At 41.6% G+C, this 15,721-nt stretch overlaps 1 protein-coding gene across 26 annotated transcripts in view; it reads left to right on the forward strand.

Annotated features, from left to right (window-relative positions):
- Window positions 1-15,721, forward strand: part of CREB5 (cAMP responsive element binding protein 5) — a 397,793-nt gene that overhangs the window by 83,282 nt on the left and 298,790 nt on the right. For 21 of the 26 annotated variants that reach the window (XM_070264732.1, XM_070264740.1, XM_070264742.1 and 18 more), the window contains one exon: window positions 6,368-6,489. The exons of the other annotated variants lie outside the window; for them this stretch is intronic. In XM_070264732.1, the coding sequence (XP_070120833.1) occupies window positions 6,368-6,489 (122 nt within the window). The remainder of the gene's footprint in view (window positions 1-6,367; window positions 6,490-15,721) is intronic. 26 annotated transcript variants of the gene reach the window in all.

Here is a 15,721-nt window from a genome sequence, read left to right on the forward strand (position 1 = left end):
CATTAGCATTTAGACGTCCATTGTGACAAGTGGATATTGGCATTTACAGGAGTTGTCAGCTTCTCATTCATGTTTCTAGCTGGTTGAGAAAAATAGAATTTTGAATAATTCACCCGAATCTCTCAGAAGCCTTGATCCGCAGTAGTCTTTTATACATGAAAAACTGACTTCCAGTCTGTTCCACCTGGAAGCCAATCCCTTTTCACAAAGAGTGTAGGAGAACTCAGGCAATTAGTGACTAAGTGGAAATGTTAGGCTTTAGCTTCCACTGTTCAGGGCGGGTTTTGATACGAAAATCACCCTGGGTCCCGAGTTCACTTGGCTGGCAGAGACGTGGTCTTCTAGTGTTATAACCCTTTTGACCAGCTCAGCTCCTCTAAAGCGAATCAAAGTTGTGGCTTGTTTGCTGTTGGAACACTTGGGTTAGGCCATGGCTGATAGTGAGTAGGTGTAGAATATGTGCTTGCTTCATTTAAATCTAAACCTGTGTCTTTGGAGCCATGTGTCGTAAGAGATGTCCTGGTCAGAGCATTTTCTGGTTGACCCGTAGGCGCTCTAAGGGCATCTAGTCCACCAGCTCTCCACCTTGACGATAAACAGATTCCAGCACAGGTTTCAAGAGCGTGAGAGTGTCTCTTCTCTCACTGGCCTGGATTGCCGCAGCTGTGGTCAGTTTTTAAGCATGCCACAGCTACTGTTTAAAAACCAGAGTCGCCTCAGTTTGTAGCACTGCCTCTTGGGGACAGATGTAGGAAAATAGCAATGTCAGTGTCGCTGAGAGGACCCTATCGCTCCTATTGTACATTCACACTCAATAAAAGGCACATTTATGGCAAAGAAGCCTGTCTAAAATTCCATGGAATTCTGTCAGTTGTTACTGATTGCTCTTATAAAGGATTATGTATTTTAAAATTCATTTAATGTATACTCTCTTAATTAGGACTTTATTAAAATTCAGCTAGGGAGTAAGTAAGAATATTTTAAAGAAAGCATTTGCTGGAAAAGTCATAAGATAAATATAGCTATAAAGAAAATATAAAAAGTATCTAAGAAAAATGCCTTTTCTGAGAACCCCAAGTCTTTCTAAAATAGATATGCTAATTCCAATACTTTTCCGTATTGATTTGAGTGGCACTCTTGAGGAATTCCATTAAGCCACATTTTGTTGGCTGAATCTGAGTCATGCAAATAATAAAAATGCAGTGCCTTTTAAAAAATACCCTATAATTAGAATGGTCACTAATTCAAACTGATCTTTCTTATAACTCGTCTGAATTAGCGAGGCTTTTATAGTATTACAACCACCATCCATTTAATACAAAAGGATGTAAAATTACTTGACGTAGTCCTTTGGGAAAGTCCATAGGAAAGAAAATTTTGCTTAGGAAGTTCACATTCTTCTCCTCTCGTATATGATGGGAACTCTGCTTTTCCTTTATTAAAAAAAGTGATGACTTGTCACCTTGCCTTTATTTTAATCACTGAGGAAAATGTAACATAGACAAACATATAACTCAAATGCAGCTCTGAAACCACATAAAGTAGCAACCTATTATTAAATGTAGAGCAGACTAAACACTTTTAAAAGAAGAATCAGGTTTCAGGCTTTGGCTTTGTACTTGTCATTTAGACTTCGGCATAATCATACTCACTGGGGCTGAAGCACATGATGCTAGGCAGACTATGGACTAATTGGGAAAGTTAGTGAGTTGCTTTTTTTTTTTTTCAGGAAGATTAGCCCTGAGCTAACATCCACCGCCAATCCTCCTCTTTTTTGTTGAGGAAGGCTGGCCCTGAGCTAACATCCGTGCCCATCTTCCTCTACTTTATATGTGGGACATCGGTCACAGCATGGCTTGCCAAGCACTGTGTAGGTCTGCACCCAGGATCCAAACGGGCAAACCCTGGGCCGCCAAAGCGGAATGTGTGAACTTAACCACTGCACCACCAGGCTGGCTCCACGAGTTGCTTTCTTTCCCCCTAATAGTTCTAGCCACTCGTCCTTCCCAGATGTCATGTGGTGCAGGATTCCCTGAGAATTCCTAAATCGTAATACCAGGTTTGTGGCACTCTTCTGGGTAGATATACAAGTAGGGTCTCTGCATGGCAAGTACCTAGCTATTTGTAGAGGCAGAGATTCTATGAAAAGGTGCTCGTTTTTTCAAGAAACAGACTCACCATTCCAGGAAGGGAACCAGATATTGAAATGTGACAAACTTTACAAAGGATTTTTTAAATTGCTTTTGGTGTCAATCTTTCTTCTCCGATTGGTAAAGAAATCCCCAAATAGAAGTAGGTAAGATTTCTTACTTGCACTGGCCCCAGGTGTCTGGCTCTCCTGAGAACCTGGTGGGCTATTTGCAAACTGTCTGTGAGAAGGTAACATACAGGTGTTTATGCAGCACCAATTCAGATTTACAAAGGTAATAACAACAAAATACTTTTGACTCGGGTAACGTTCAGATTCAGAAGTTATTAGCTTTTAGTTTGGTTTGAGATTTGGAGTATTGCCTACTCTCGTTCAGATGGTCCTCACAGAAGTGGAGGCACTAAAAGAAAGGTGAACAGATGCCCTTAAACGATCATCTCTGCTCTGAGTTCCCACTGGAACCAGTTCCTGACGTCCTTGGAGTGTGGCCTGTAACTACTGAACACACCTTAGATGTTTTCCACCAATAGAGCGTCAGCCACTACTACTCAGGACCTAGAAATTGCTCCTGCTGCGACTAACTGATACATGCTCTTGGTTCTAAATGAGGTGTGGTTGCAAGAATTTTAATTTATGGCCATGGATATTACCTGCTTGCTTCAGGTCTGGTTTCAGCTGGCATAGTTATTTGACAGGGCCTTCATGGGGCCGAGAAACTCTGTCTCTTTTGTTTCAGCTGCTGATGGATTTAGCTGTCCCCTTTTTGACGACTTGCACATTTCCTGGCTTACTTGGAACTGGTACCATGTGGGATCAAAGACAACTAGAGGCCCTGTATTAATTCTAATAAATGTTAAAACAAAAGTTAAGCTCCATTTTCTGGTTCCTGTTGTAACTGGAAAGAATAGCTCATTCACAAGAAGAAAATGAATTAAAAATTAGGACCCAGTGTGCCTTATCTATTCCAAATGTGGATATAGATACTTGCTTGGCTTTTCCCTCAGTATATCAGAAAGCAAAGAAAGTTACATTTGGTAAACACTCTGGGGCCTTCCTGTGGCTCTTCTGCTCTAGGACTGGGAGGGAACAACTTTCTTTATGGCCCGTGACTCCCCTTGTTCCATAGCTTTGTTTCTCTATTGCTGCAGAGAGGCGAGGCTCGTGATGATGGACAGCATCATTACTATCCCTGTGCCATGTTCCTTCACCCTCCTTTGCTGCCATGTGTGGGTGTGTGCTGGTATCTGGGAATAATTTTGCTTTAAGGGAGACAGAACATGTCTCTCAACTTTGCTTGGGGCTTGGCCCCCCAAATGCCAGCCTGAATTCAATTTCATGAACCATCTCATGAACTCATCTCAGAGTTCAGGAGTCTTATGGAGCCTGCTAGGATTACGGTTCTCGCTACCTGGATTCGTGGCCCTCAACTTGTAAATCTGCAAAAAAGAAGAATACAGAAATAAAAGGAAAATTAAAACCCGGCAAACTAAATTCCTACTGAAGACAAGTGGTCTAATATTTCAGTTCTGTTATGTGATGTTTTCTCAGGTTTTTTAGTTACAAAAGTGTTCCTGAAAGACAGTGGAGAATCTGTAGGACTGTAATGCAGTTCTATTGTGTGAGGGATATAAACGATTCCACGATATTTCAGAAGAACCACGGGTTGTTAGCATTGTCCATTATCAATACAATTATGTGACTCAGTTTCTAAATGGGGCCTGGGGTGAGTTTCAGTTTCCTCATAATTAAAATAGGGAAAATAATTTTTACCTAATGTAGTTGGTGTGAAAATTAATGAGGTGGTGCATACGAAGCACTCAGTCGTATGCCTGGCATGACATAAGCATCCAATAAATGGGAAAATGCGTATACGCAGACACATGTTCTTTTATTTCCTCTCTCAGGTCTTGTCTATTTACAGCTTCTGTTCAGAAATCGCCTTTATCTCTATCTCTAGCCCTTACCTCTGGCCTAATTTCTTGTGTTGAACCAGCTGTTACTGATGTACCCGTTTAGCTGTCCTTTAAATGGTCATTTGTTTCTTTGACCTACTAACAGTGACTTTTGAAGTGAACCCATTACAGTGGCGATGTTAGGATTCACAGAATCACGTAACTTTAGAACTTTATTCGAAAGATGAGAAATATGAAGTCCACAGAATGTAGATAATTTCCCCCAAATCACACAATTTCAAATCTAGATTTCCGGATTGTCAACTTTGTGTTTTACACACACAGCAGAGTTCTGTGGACCCGGAAGGTAAGTCTGGGCAAAGTATGGGACGTGGGTTGAGAAGGGATTGTGTCTGAAGGTGAGAGGGCTTAATGGTGATAATATGCTTACAAATTATGTTACTTTGTGTAAAGTACTTATTTCTCCATTTCTAAAATAATATGCACCCTACTTACCTCATAGTATCTTGTAAGATCTAGATTCTAGATGACGTGGATGAAAATGTTTGCAAACTGCAAAATGCTGCATAAATACTAATTTTATCTTTATAGGCACACAACACGTAGCTGTTATATGTATATATTGGATACATAGCTGTATATGGATGCATCTTAATAAATTAATGTGCTAATAAAACCATTTTCAATAAAACTCAATCCTTTGCATATCTTTTATCTATAATGTGCAATGTATGATCATCTGTGGTAGGCTCTCTGTGTACCGCAAAGAGAGCTCAGCATCTTGGAGATCAGGCTAAGAGTGGGGAAGAATGCAGACAGGGATTTTATTGCATTGGGATCCAAGTCAGTCATCTGAATGCTTAACAGGTAGGAAAGGGCCCTTGCCCATAGGGAATCAGGAGACATTGCCTCTGAAAGCCCGAATAAATGAAGGTATCAAGGCATTTTCAGCTTCAAGTATATTAAGATATTCTTTGCATCTCAATGGATCATTTACTAGGATTAACTTCTCTCTGTATGACTTAGCAAAGTAAATATGATTCTTGTTTCTTGTCATATAGGAATTTATAAAGATAGCGCAGAAATGGCAAATTTGTTTCAATTTGAGGGCACTCTTTAGTTGACTGGTGGGGATGGCTTAGAGAACTGTGCAGAAAGAGATTTTGAGACAATATAAGTCAAGCTGGGCAAGTACCATAATCAACCTAGCGGCGTCTGCCATAGGCTCAGATGGGAATAATACATGTAAATACTGGCAGTAGCACTGAGGACTTGGTTTTAATCTTGGTGCCACCACATTGACCTGGGACACTTTGAACAAGACCCTTAATCACTCAGGGCTTCAGTTTTCTTCATTTGCAAAATAATTGGCATGGCCAGACTTCCCTCCATGGTTCTTTCTGGTTCTTACATCTTCTGTTTCTGAGAGAGGGGCAGTTTACACAATTTTATTCATGTCAACTCAAGGAAGATGACTGTCCTTAATGATTACAAAGGTGTAATTCTATCCTACTTATCTTATAGGGTCTTGTGAGATCTGGATTCTAGATAATGTGTGTGAAGATATTTTGTAAACTGCAAATGCTGCATAAACATTAAGCCACAAATATGGCGTCAGAACCTCCAGTTTTCTAAGTAGTAAGTTCTCTAGACAGCCAAGAATATGAAGGAAATTCTATTCCTTTTAAAGAATATTCTCGGTACATTCTTTTGGCCAAAGCGAAGGAAAATAAAATTAATAATTACATTTTTAAAGGATGGAAGCTGAATATGTCTGATTGGAACCTTTCATCCTTCTGTGACTCTCAAAATGAGATGGAATTGCTAAGTTTTCCTTCTCCATTAAGAAAAAGGAATTAATGTGCTTGTTTCTTTCTTTATGTTTGATATAAAAATGTACAAAATCTTTTTTCCTCCCAGCCCCATGGCTCAGCAGATTTTTTTGGCCTGATTTTAGCTAAATCACTTCTTTCCAGTTAAAATAAAGTCATTCCACATGTTGCAAGGGGTATTCAAATGATATGGACCCCAGAAGGTCGGCAACGGGATCTCCTGACATTGTCCAAAGGGAGGTTTGGGAAGCCCTCTCATGCTGCAGCCTACTACACATTGGATTCCTCCTTTGGGATTTATGGTTTTATTTTTTTTCCCATATTCTCATTTTATTTAAAGGGCTAGAAGATGATGGACAGCCAGTCAGCATCTTAGTTGAGGCGCGGGGAGGGGATTAGTGAATTCAGCTCATGCTTGCCAGTAGCTTTTGAGGAAAAGATCCCATGTATGATCACTCGGTCTCTGTTTTCAGATCAGACTCCGACCCCAACGAGATTCCTGAAGAACTGTGAGGAAGTGGGGCTCTTCAATGAGCTGGACTGCTCCCTCGAGCATGAGTTCAGGAAGGCTCAGGAGGAGGAGAGCAGCAAGCGGGTAGGTCTGCCTGCATGGACACCTCGACAGGTGCCACCTCTAACTCCTGCTAGAAACTTCTGTGTGGAAACCAGGTGGCACTGCAGATGGGCCGATGTGGTCCTGAAACAGCATTTTATCCGTTTGCAAGTGTTTGTCTAATGTTTAAAAAAAAAATGCATGAATCCATGGTTGTGGTAGAATCAAAGCTAGAAAAATTATAGGAAAAACAGATGTCTGAAATATGAAATTCAAGAAAAAATAGTTACCTGATTCTTGACCTGGAGTCAGATAAACTCACAGACTTTTTCTATTCAAAACTTGTTTTAGAGGCCGGCCCGGGGCCGAGTGGTTAAGTTTGCGCACTCCTCTTCAGTGGCCCAGGGGTTTGCTGGCTCGGATCCTGGGCGAAGACGTGGCACTGCTCATCAGGCCATGCTGAGGCGGCGTCCCACATGCCACAACCAGAAGGACTTACAACTAGAATATACAACTATATACTGGGAGCTTCGGGGAGAAAGAAAGAAAAAAAAATGAAGATTGGCAACAGATGTTAGCTCAGGTGCCAATCTTTAAAACAAACCCCAAACTTGTTTTACTTTGCACACGCTTTATAAGGGTGGTGAATGCAGAGGATGAGTCAAAGGGACAACGGGTGAATAATCATGGCAGTAGGAGAGGGGATTTCATCTGATTTGGGGCCAGGTTGTAACTGATGTCCATAATTTTCCAAGTAGATCTCCACCAGGTTAACAATTACTTTCTAGTCGTATTATTGAACATCGGTTGTTGTTGAGACAAATAGGTTAACTATAAGTGTGGATTATTTGCTCTTACAAGTGTAGAAAATCCACTTTATGAATTCCTCCAGAATATATTCAGTTTTATTGTAAGGTTGTGCTGGCATTTTAAAATCACTTTACAAGATTAAGGAAAGGAAATGGGGTCACCAGTAAATGTGATAACGAAGCTTTTCTGTATTTTCTTCATTGTTATGATAGAGCGTTATTGAATGCCCCCAATGTACTAAACAAGAAATGAGACACATTCCATCAACAGAGACTTACAGTGTGAAAGTTGATTGAAAGGAAGGGCCAGCTAGGTCGTAACGGATTCTGAAGTTCCAGCTGTTCCATCCAGAGAAGAAATTTTTAAAGGCTCTGATATTTCTCTGAGTGTTTCAAAACCTTTGAATCCTCCTCTACGTGAAATTATAATAATCCCTCCCACCAGATTTTCCATGTCACATTCTCAGATCAAAATAGTCAAGGGGTTGTATCCAGTCCGTACTGCTTTAGGAAAAATCATGAAAATAGGTGAAGGTTACAAGAGGGGTATAAAATCTCAATCAACTTATTTATTTATTTTTTTTGTGGTGAGGAAGCTTGGCCCTGAGCTAACACCCATTGCCAATCTTCCTCTTTTTTGCTGAGGAAGATTAACCCTGAGCTAACATCTTTGCCCATCTTCCTCTCTTTTTCATATGGGACACCTCCTCAGCATGGCTTGATGAGCAGTGCTAGGTTCATGCCCAGGATCCAAACCTGTGAATCCTGGGCTGCCAAAGTGGAGCTCAAACTTAACCGAACTTAACCACTGCACCACGAGGCCGGCCCTCAATCAACTCATTTTATTTATTTATAATTAATTTGTCATTCATACTTGATGACCCCCCCCCCAATAATATAAAGGGCCTTTTTCCTTCTTTTTTTTTTTTTGAGGAAGATTAGCCCTGAGCTAACATCTGCTGCCAATCCTCCCATTTTTGCTTAGGAAGACTGGCCCTGAGCTAACATCCGTGCCCATCTTCCTCTATTTTATGTGGAACGCCTGCCACAGCATGGCTTGACAACCGGTGCGTAGGTCCACACCCGGGATCTGAACTGGCGAACCCTGGGCCACCACCGAAGAGGAACGTGCAAACTTAACTGCTGCACCACCGGGATGGCCCTAGCCTTTTTTCTTTTTTTAAACACTTATTTAGCACTTATTTGCCAGGCACTGTTCTGAGCACTTAAAAATTTTAACTCAATAAAAGTAGAAGGCATACGTTCTATATTTCATTGCAATAGAAATAGATTTTTTTAAAAAAACATGAAAACAGCAAGGGAGAAGAAGAACCAAAAAGTCTAGTAAATTTCCTCTGGTTGAGTGATAAATTTAGCTCTCCTGGTAGATGTGGTGTATGTAGAAGACTGAGGGATTAAGTTCATTCATTCCTCAAGATAGTCAAGGATGGCTTCTTAGGTCAAACTGAACTTTAAGAAACTGTGTACCTGGCCCGTGTTGTCTTCATTTCTCATAGAATGGTTTGAACCGAAGTGTATGCCCTTGGTTTTCCCAAAGACTGTTACCAAGGCCAGCTTTAGGAAGCCCGTGGTAGGGGTGTGGTTTTAGATGTTCTTTTTTACATAGTGCTTATGATCTCCTATAGGAAGTCCCAGGGGAGGAAATTCTTGCAGATCTGAATTCCAGGAAATAGTTTGCTTCCCCTGAGGAACTGAAATATTTTCTCCTCATGGACATGAGAATCATGTAACTGGTTCTGTTTCTCTTTTCACTTTAACTCCTCAGTTAACATGAAGCCAAGTTTACTGCCTAATTTGAGAACTTTTTAGAATACTGTGATGAGTATGTTTTACTTCGCCCCCACGACTAGACTTTCAGTTCTAGTTTTTATTTCCCCTTGGCCTGATTTTTCACGAAACATTCTCATGCTATACATTTTTTGTGAGTTGCTTTTGATTCCTTGTGGGTTGAGAAAGAATATAAATAATTGAACTTTAAGAATGAAAATAATTAGGCAAGCAAATTTGAGAAAGGGGACTATTGTCATTATAGGAAAAGATATTTTCTCCCTTTTTGATGTTGCTCTTAGCCATGTGATGATTTCGTGATGGCTCTGTGGGTGGGGGACGCTGCAGCCAGCTTCCCCCATGGTTTGGGGCAGCCCTCAGCAGACTACTGTCTCATATCCCAACTTCACTTGCACATGTTGGAAGCTGGACAGCATTAAGGCCGTTGAGGTGTCCTCTTCCCTTTACTTGTTCAAACCAGAATGGCCAAATCCAGTGTCGGGTGACCATGGCTACCCAAGAGGGCATCTTCTTCAGGCCTAATGCATGGTGATTCATCTGGCAACCAAATGGGCTGTGCTGGTGGCTTCCGCCCTAGCATTTCTTTCAAAGCCACAGGGTAGGGAAATGAGGAAATTTGGAGATGCTCTCCAAGTGCGAATATTCCTTTACCCACCACTTTGACCACATTTCTCCAGCTACCAACATCCCTGGCATACTGCTGCTCCCAGCTCCTACTTCATTTATTCATTCCTTGCTTAAAAGGTGGAATTACAAGCTCTGTATGCAATACATACCTTATAATTATTGAGTGCTACCTTCTCCTTCTCTTTTGCTCCACATTCAGATAATTATTTCTTCTTAATTCTTTGTCTCCAACTCTCTTCTGATTTCTTTTTCTTTGAGTCTTTTAATAAAAGACTAGCATTAGTTCCCTCAGCAAATTTTAGTAAAGTGGAAGAGGGATTAATTTATCTGGAGAATTTGGTTAAAAAGATTCTTGCTTGAACTTTCTAAGTACTTTATATACAAATATTGGAAAGATTGGCCTGGTCCTTCCCTCCACCTTCAAATTTCTAGCTGCAGTTTGGTCTAGAAAATTCTATTAAAGACCAAGTTGAGAATTGATCGTTGCTTAGCCCATGTGGCTGTCCACTGGGGAAATTGTGTTCTACAGACTATCTCTGTGCTTTTCCGAAAGCATCCCAGTACGTGTATAGAATGAGGACAGGCTAGAGACAGGTCATGACCAGTGGAAAAAGCCCCAATATCTGTATCCATATCATATATAGCAGACAACACATTCCACAGTTGCCTCAATTTTTCCTGTTAGTGTAAGCTCATAGCTTCCAAACTCTTTAATAAGAAAATTTTTCCCCCTTGGAAAAGCATCCATCACAGGCATCACAAATCTTAGCTTGCCTGTGGCTTAGATGTTAGTCTAGTCCACGTCCTGAAACAGATGAGAAACTTTTGTTCATCATTTATTCATTCAAAAAATATTTTTGAGTGCCCACCATGTGCCAGGCATTGTCCAGGGTATTGGTGAGTATACTACTGACTAAAGCTGATAAGAGAAAAGAAAAAACCCCTTGGCTTCTTGTAACTTACTTCTAAGTGGGCAAGACAAACAAGAAGCAAGTAAAGACAATAAAATTTGTAACGTGTCTAAAGGTGATAAGTGCTATGGAGCAAAATATATCAGGGAAGGGGCACAGGTAGCTGGGGGTGGTCAGGGAGGGCATCGCTGGTAAGTGGCCATGCAGCAGAGACCTGAAAGGGGAGAAGGCTTGGACTGGGTGCATGTTGGGGAGAAGAGTGTTCGAAGTGGAGAGAGCAAAAAGGGCTAAGCCCTGAGGCCAGAGGATGCTCAGTGCATTGCGAGAATTACAAAGAGGCCGGTTTGGCTGGAGGAGAGTATACAATAATGGTGAAGAGTGGGAGGGCAAATCCAGGAGGGCCTTGTAGACTTTGGCTTTTACTCTGAGTGAGATGGGCACCACAGGACAGTTTTGAACAGAGGAGTGATAGGATCTGCCAAGTTGAAAGTGACTATTGGAGGACAATAGCAGAGAGAGACCAGTTAGGAGGGTACCGGAAGAATGTAGATTAAAGATGATGGCAGATTTGCCCAAGGTGGCAGTGGAAGGGGTAGTTAGAGTCTAGATCTATTTTGAAGACACAGACAACAGTATTTGCTGATGGATTAGGTCTGGGGAGTAATAGAAACAATGGAATCAAGGGTAAACCTGATTTTTAGGTCTAAGCAACTGGAAGGATGGAATTGCCTATGGGAGGAGCAGTTCGAGGGGAACATTGAGGAGATTGTTTATAGACTTGTTAAGTGGGGATACTGAACTGGAAGATGGATTTATAAGTCTGTAATTCAGGAGGAAGCAACCCATCTGGAGATGTAAATTTAGGAGTCATTGGCACGTAGGTGGTGTTTAAATACACGGGACGATGGAATCACTGGGGCCAGGAGTGAATAGAGATGAAGTAGAGAAGAGGTCTGAGCATGGAACTTGGCAGAGTCTCCAGGATACTCCAAGACAGAGTATTACCTTCCTCAGTGTCCAGAGATGACACAGAAGACTATGAGGCATGAAGGATCAAGTCAAGTATGGGAACCCTAGCAGTAATGCTGAATAGACTAGAATAACTGGCAAACAGCACGCTGATTTCGTGTTCCATGTTAGAGGACAAAACAAACCAAAAAGATTTAAAAAAAGAAAAAGAAAGCAAGAAAGAGGAGAGTGAATTCACTTTTTACATTATATTTCCTTTTTAAAAAAGAGATTGTCAAATAATGCACATCTAGGAAGTGGGAGATAGCTTCATCATATGATAGCAGTTGTGTGCGAGTGTATGTGTATGTGTGTGTATGTGTAAGAAAGGAAGGGGAGTTGAAAGGACTAGCAATGAACTCTTTTGTCTTGCTGAGAGAAATATAACATTACAGCCTAACGTGGTTAAGGCCCCCAAAGATGAAAAGCACGGTATGTAAGTGCTAAGTGTTGTTATTCTCCCATAGGACCTAAATCTAACTCATTATGCTGATACAGCAATAGCAAATTAGGACATTTCTATGCTCTAGAATTCCTACCCAAATGATGAAAAGTGCAGTCTATTCCCAGAGGGTGTTGGCTGTTTAACACTTGGGAACAAGGGACAAGCTACAATCTTAAGATCTTGCATCCCAGCTCAACAGGAGTCAAGGAACAGGGCATGGCCAGGTCAGCCTCAGCTCAGAAAAGTAGGCTGCTCAATCTGATTCAATTCTGTACCTGGAATCGTGTTACCCGATACCACCAGTGACTTGGGGAGAGAGGGTACAGAGAGGGAGGCGCTCTGCCTTCGCACAGTCTTGCTCTGTCAGCCACTGGCTGGCCCAGCTGCTCTCTGGGGAAGGTATGTGTGTGCTGGATGGAAAATAGAAGATACCGAGTTGAGCCAACTTGCAACAGCTCCATGTTTCTGGTTGTGTTAACATGTTGCTTCTATGCTATTTGTGTAAAGCAATCCCTCTTTCCTCCAGAAGTCTGGAGAAAGAGAATATTCTGAACTTTAAACTTGGTTTTATCCAGGTTTGGAAAATGTCACCATGTTTGCTAAATCCTAGTGGAGGAGACTATTTTTGATCGTTTTGGTTTTTTTTTTTTTTTTATCAGCATGACTGAAAGGAAATGCCCATTGGCCATGTTATAAGAGATGACATCCTATTTCTTCCCCCACCCCAATGACTGGAAAACACACCCCTTATACTGTAAGGATTCTTTTGGTCCTCCTGTTTCAGTACACTGTGAATGCAAAGTACTTTCAGCTCTTTCCTCATAGGTCGAAATTATGCCCTTAGCTTTGGTGGAATTTGATGCTGGAAGAGAAGTTGGCTTGGTCTTTGCATGCTACTCAGGGGAATGACTAAACCAGTGGATACACAGGAAGCTGTCTCTTGTGTTTTAGTTCCCTGAAATTTAGGATTAATGAGTCTAATCTTAACAGAGATTATTGAAAGTTGGTATCCACTTCCACATACATCAATAAATCATGATGCGATTTGAGACTCTGCCTCAATTTTAAAATGGAGCAGGAGGCAGAAAGTCAAGGTACCCTCAAAGCAGCAAAATGCGCTGTCTGTTACCTTGCAAGGAGCGAGCACTTCATATCAAGTACGTTTGACATGGACGATGAGGGAAGGCCCATGGCTTGGAGGAAAACTGACCGAGAGAAGTACCAGGTATTTCTTCATCTCCTCCCTTGGGGAATTCGTATATTTGGATAATTTGGACCTTAATGGATGAGTGGTCACAACCTATCCTTCACACTAAAGCAAAAATATCTTACCTCTTGAGGCTGAGGATTTAATTTCTAATGCTAAATCATTTGGCAGTCCATGGCTTTGCCTTCAGCCAGTGTTATAGTCCAGTGGTGGCAGTAATTGTAGAGGAATGTCTCTTCCCCTGTGAGGGGCAGGATTTCTTATTCTCTGAGTTCAGTATTGAGCATGTAAGATTTTTTTGTTATAGCTTGTATTTATATTAGCTATCACGTGACCTTTGTTCTGGCAAGATAGAAGTCTCTGCCTATCTGAGAACTGATCATAAGACTTTCCGAGGCTAACATCTGAATTAGAAAGGTTTTACATTCGTTCTGTGTTGTGATGGGTGTTCTCATGTGAGGTCCTGATGTTGCCACTTGAAGCTGTGGAGTAGAAGAGATTGGGAGGATTGAACCCTGCTTAAGATACAACATGAAGATTGTTAGAGGAAACCAGGCAGTGATTTTGGGAACCTCTATTTGTGTTGGAAATATTATAGAATAAACTAGTATTTTCTTGCACCAGTATTTCCTGTTCAGTTGTGACTGGGTAAGGTAATGATCAAAGTACTAATGTATTCATGAAGCATATTCAGGTCCTCATGTGACATGTTCAGCATGTTATTAATGATACTTTGATTTTGGTCCCTTTAGTTAACAGGGAATAATTATAGGTGGTGTTGCCAATAACTGGGTCCCCCATTTTAAATGCAGAGGAATACATTATCAAGAGAGACAAAAAGAGAGTTGGGAGACCCTCACTAAGGACGACCAGCGGTAGGAGTGACATGTTCTGGCTCTTCCTCTACCTCTCTGACTATTCTGTCTCTGCCTCCTCGTCTTTTGGCTGTATCTGCTCTCAGATGGTTTGTTTATACTTTCTCTTCAGAGAACTCATACATTCTCAGAGCTTAACCATCGACTCCACCCAGACAACTCTTTTATCCAAACATCTAGTCCTCACCTTGGACTTGAGTATTAGTCTCAAATCTTCAGCTGTTATCAACATTCCCATTTGAATATGCCACTGTATATTCCGTTGCTAATATTCTGTATATTGCTGTTCTTAACTCAACTTGCCTAAAACTGCCCTCAGGGCTTTCCTGTACAAACTCACTGTCCTGTCTGACTCCCCTGGTCTGTCAGAGGCTTGTTTCACCCACCCGCCACAGGGGTCAGCTTCACCTTCCCACCCTCCTTTGCCCCATTCACTAGGTCTCGTCAACTTTCCTAGGAGAGAGTCCTCGTATCTCCCCTTTGTTCTCTATCACCTCGATTCTGGACCATCATCACTTCCTACTGGGTGATTGCTGCGAATTCCAAGAAAGTTTTTTGACCTCTAGCATAACTTTAAAGAACTATCTAGCATTTAGTATTATTGCCAAATTGAATGCATTTTTTAAGAAATTAAAACTAACTGAAATGTTTACAAGTAAAAAACAAGTTCTTGAAGCTGTTTGCCTCTCACTGGTGGTTAAGTTATAAGTTCCTCCAAATATTGTCATTGTTGAAAGGTAGAGGGTTTGGTGTGCGATGTCATAAGTGTATAAGGGAGCTGTTAAACATATCTTGATTCTATGACATTCTGTGCGTAGAGTGCATCTAAAAGGACCAAAGCAGGGATGGGGGGACACTAAGAAAAAATAAAGAACCAAAATTAGCCAAAACCCCAGTGGAGCCCTGAAGCTCCCCCACTCCCCAGGCACTACAGTCAACCCAGAGTCAGGCTGTGAGGACCCTTGTTGGGCTTGCCTTCCCATCAGGCAATCTTACGGTAGCTGAAAATGAGCCCAATTGAATTGTTTGGCTGGGAGATCCTCACTAGAACAATTATGAAGCTCAGCGTTAAGGGCTGAGAAAAGGGCCGCTTTTCCCAGCAGGAGACTTTCTCATCAGGGGGATTTTTCTGTTCCAGGTTGGGTTGGGTTTTCAGTTGGCTAAAATCATTCCTTACCTGTCCGAGGCAAGCAAGCCAGGCTGGGATTTCAAGGTGTTGACCCAAATGGAATCACAACAGTGAATAGCTGCTCTCCTCTGAAGGAATCACTTTCCATCTGTGAGTAATTCAGGACTTCCAACACGCCAGACAGGCACCGAGAGGCGGGTGTGTACCTGGGCACAGGAGGCCTTTCCATCTGCAGGGGAAACTCATACTGTCCTCCTCGAGGCCCTGCATTAATGCTCCCAAAGGCAAGCAGGAAAACAGATCTGTTTTCTGGGCCGGATTAAAACAAAATGACTAAAAGATGAAGCTTCCGTTCTAGGCAGAAAACAGCACTCATATTTGTAAAATTGGACCAAATGTTAGACTCAGTGAGCATCTGCAGCTAAGAATCACTTACCCGGGCCCCTTACAGAGA

Source organism: Equus caballus, chromosome 4 (assembly GCF_041296265.1).
Source record: "Equus caballus isolate H_3958 breed thoroughbred chromosome 4, TB-T2T, whole genome shotgun sequence".
NCBI classification, from domain to species: domain Eukaryota; kingdom Metazoa; phylum Chordata; class Mammalia; order Perissodactyla; family Equidae; genus Equus; species Equus caballus.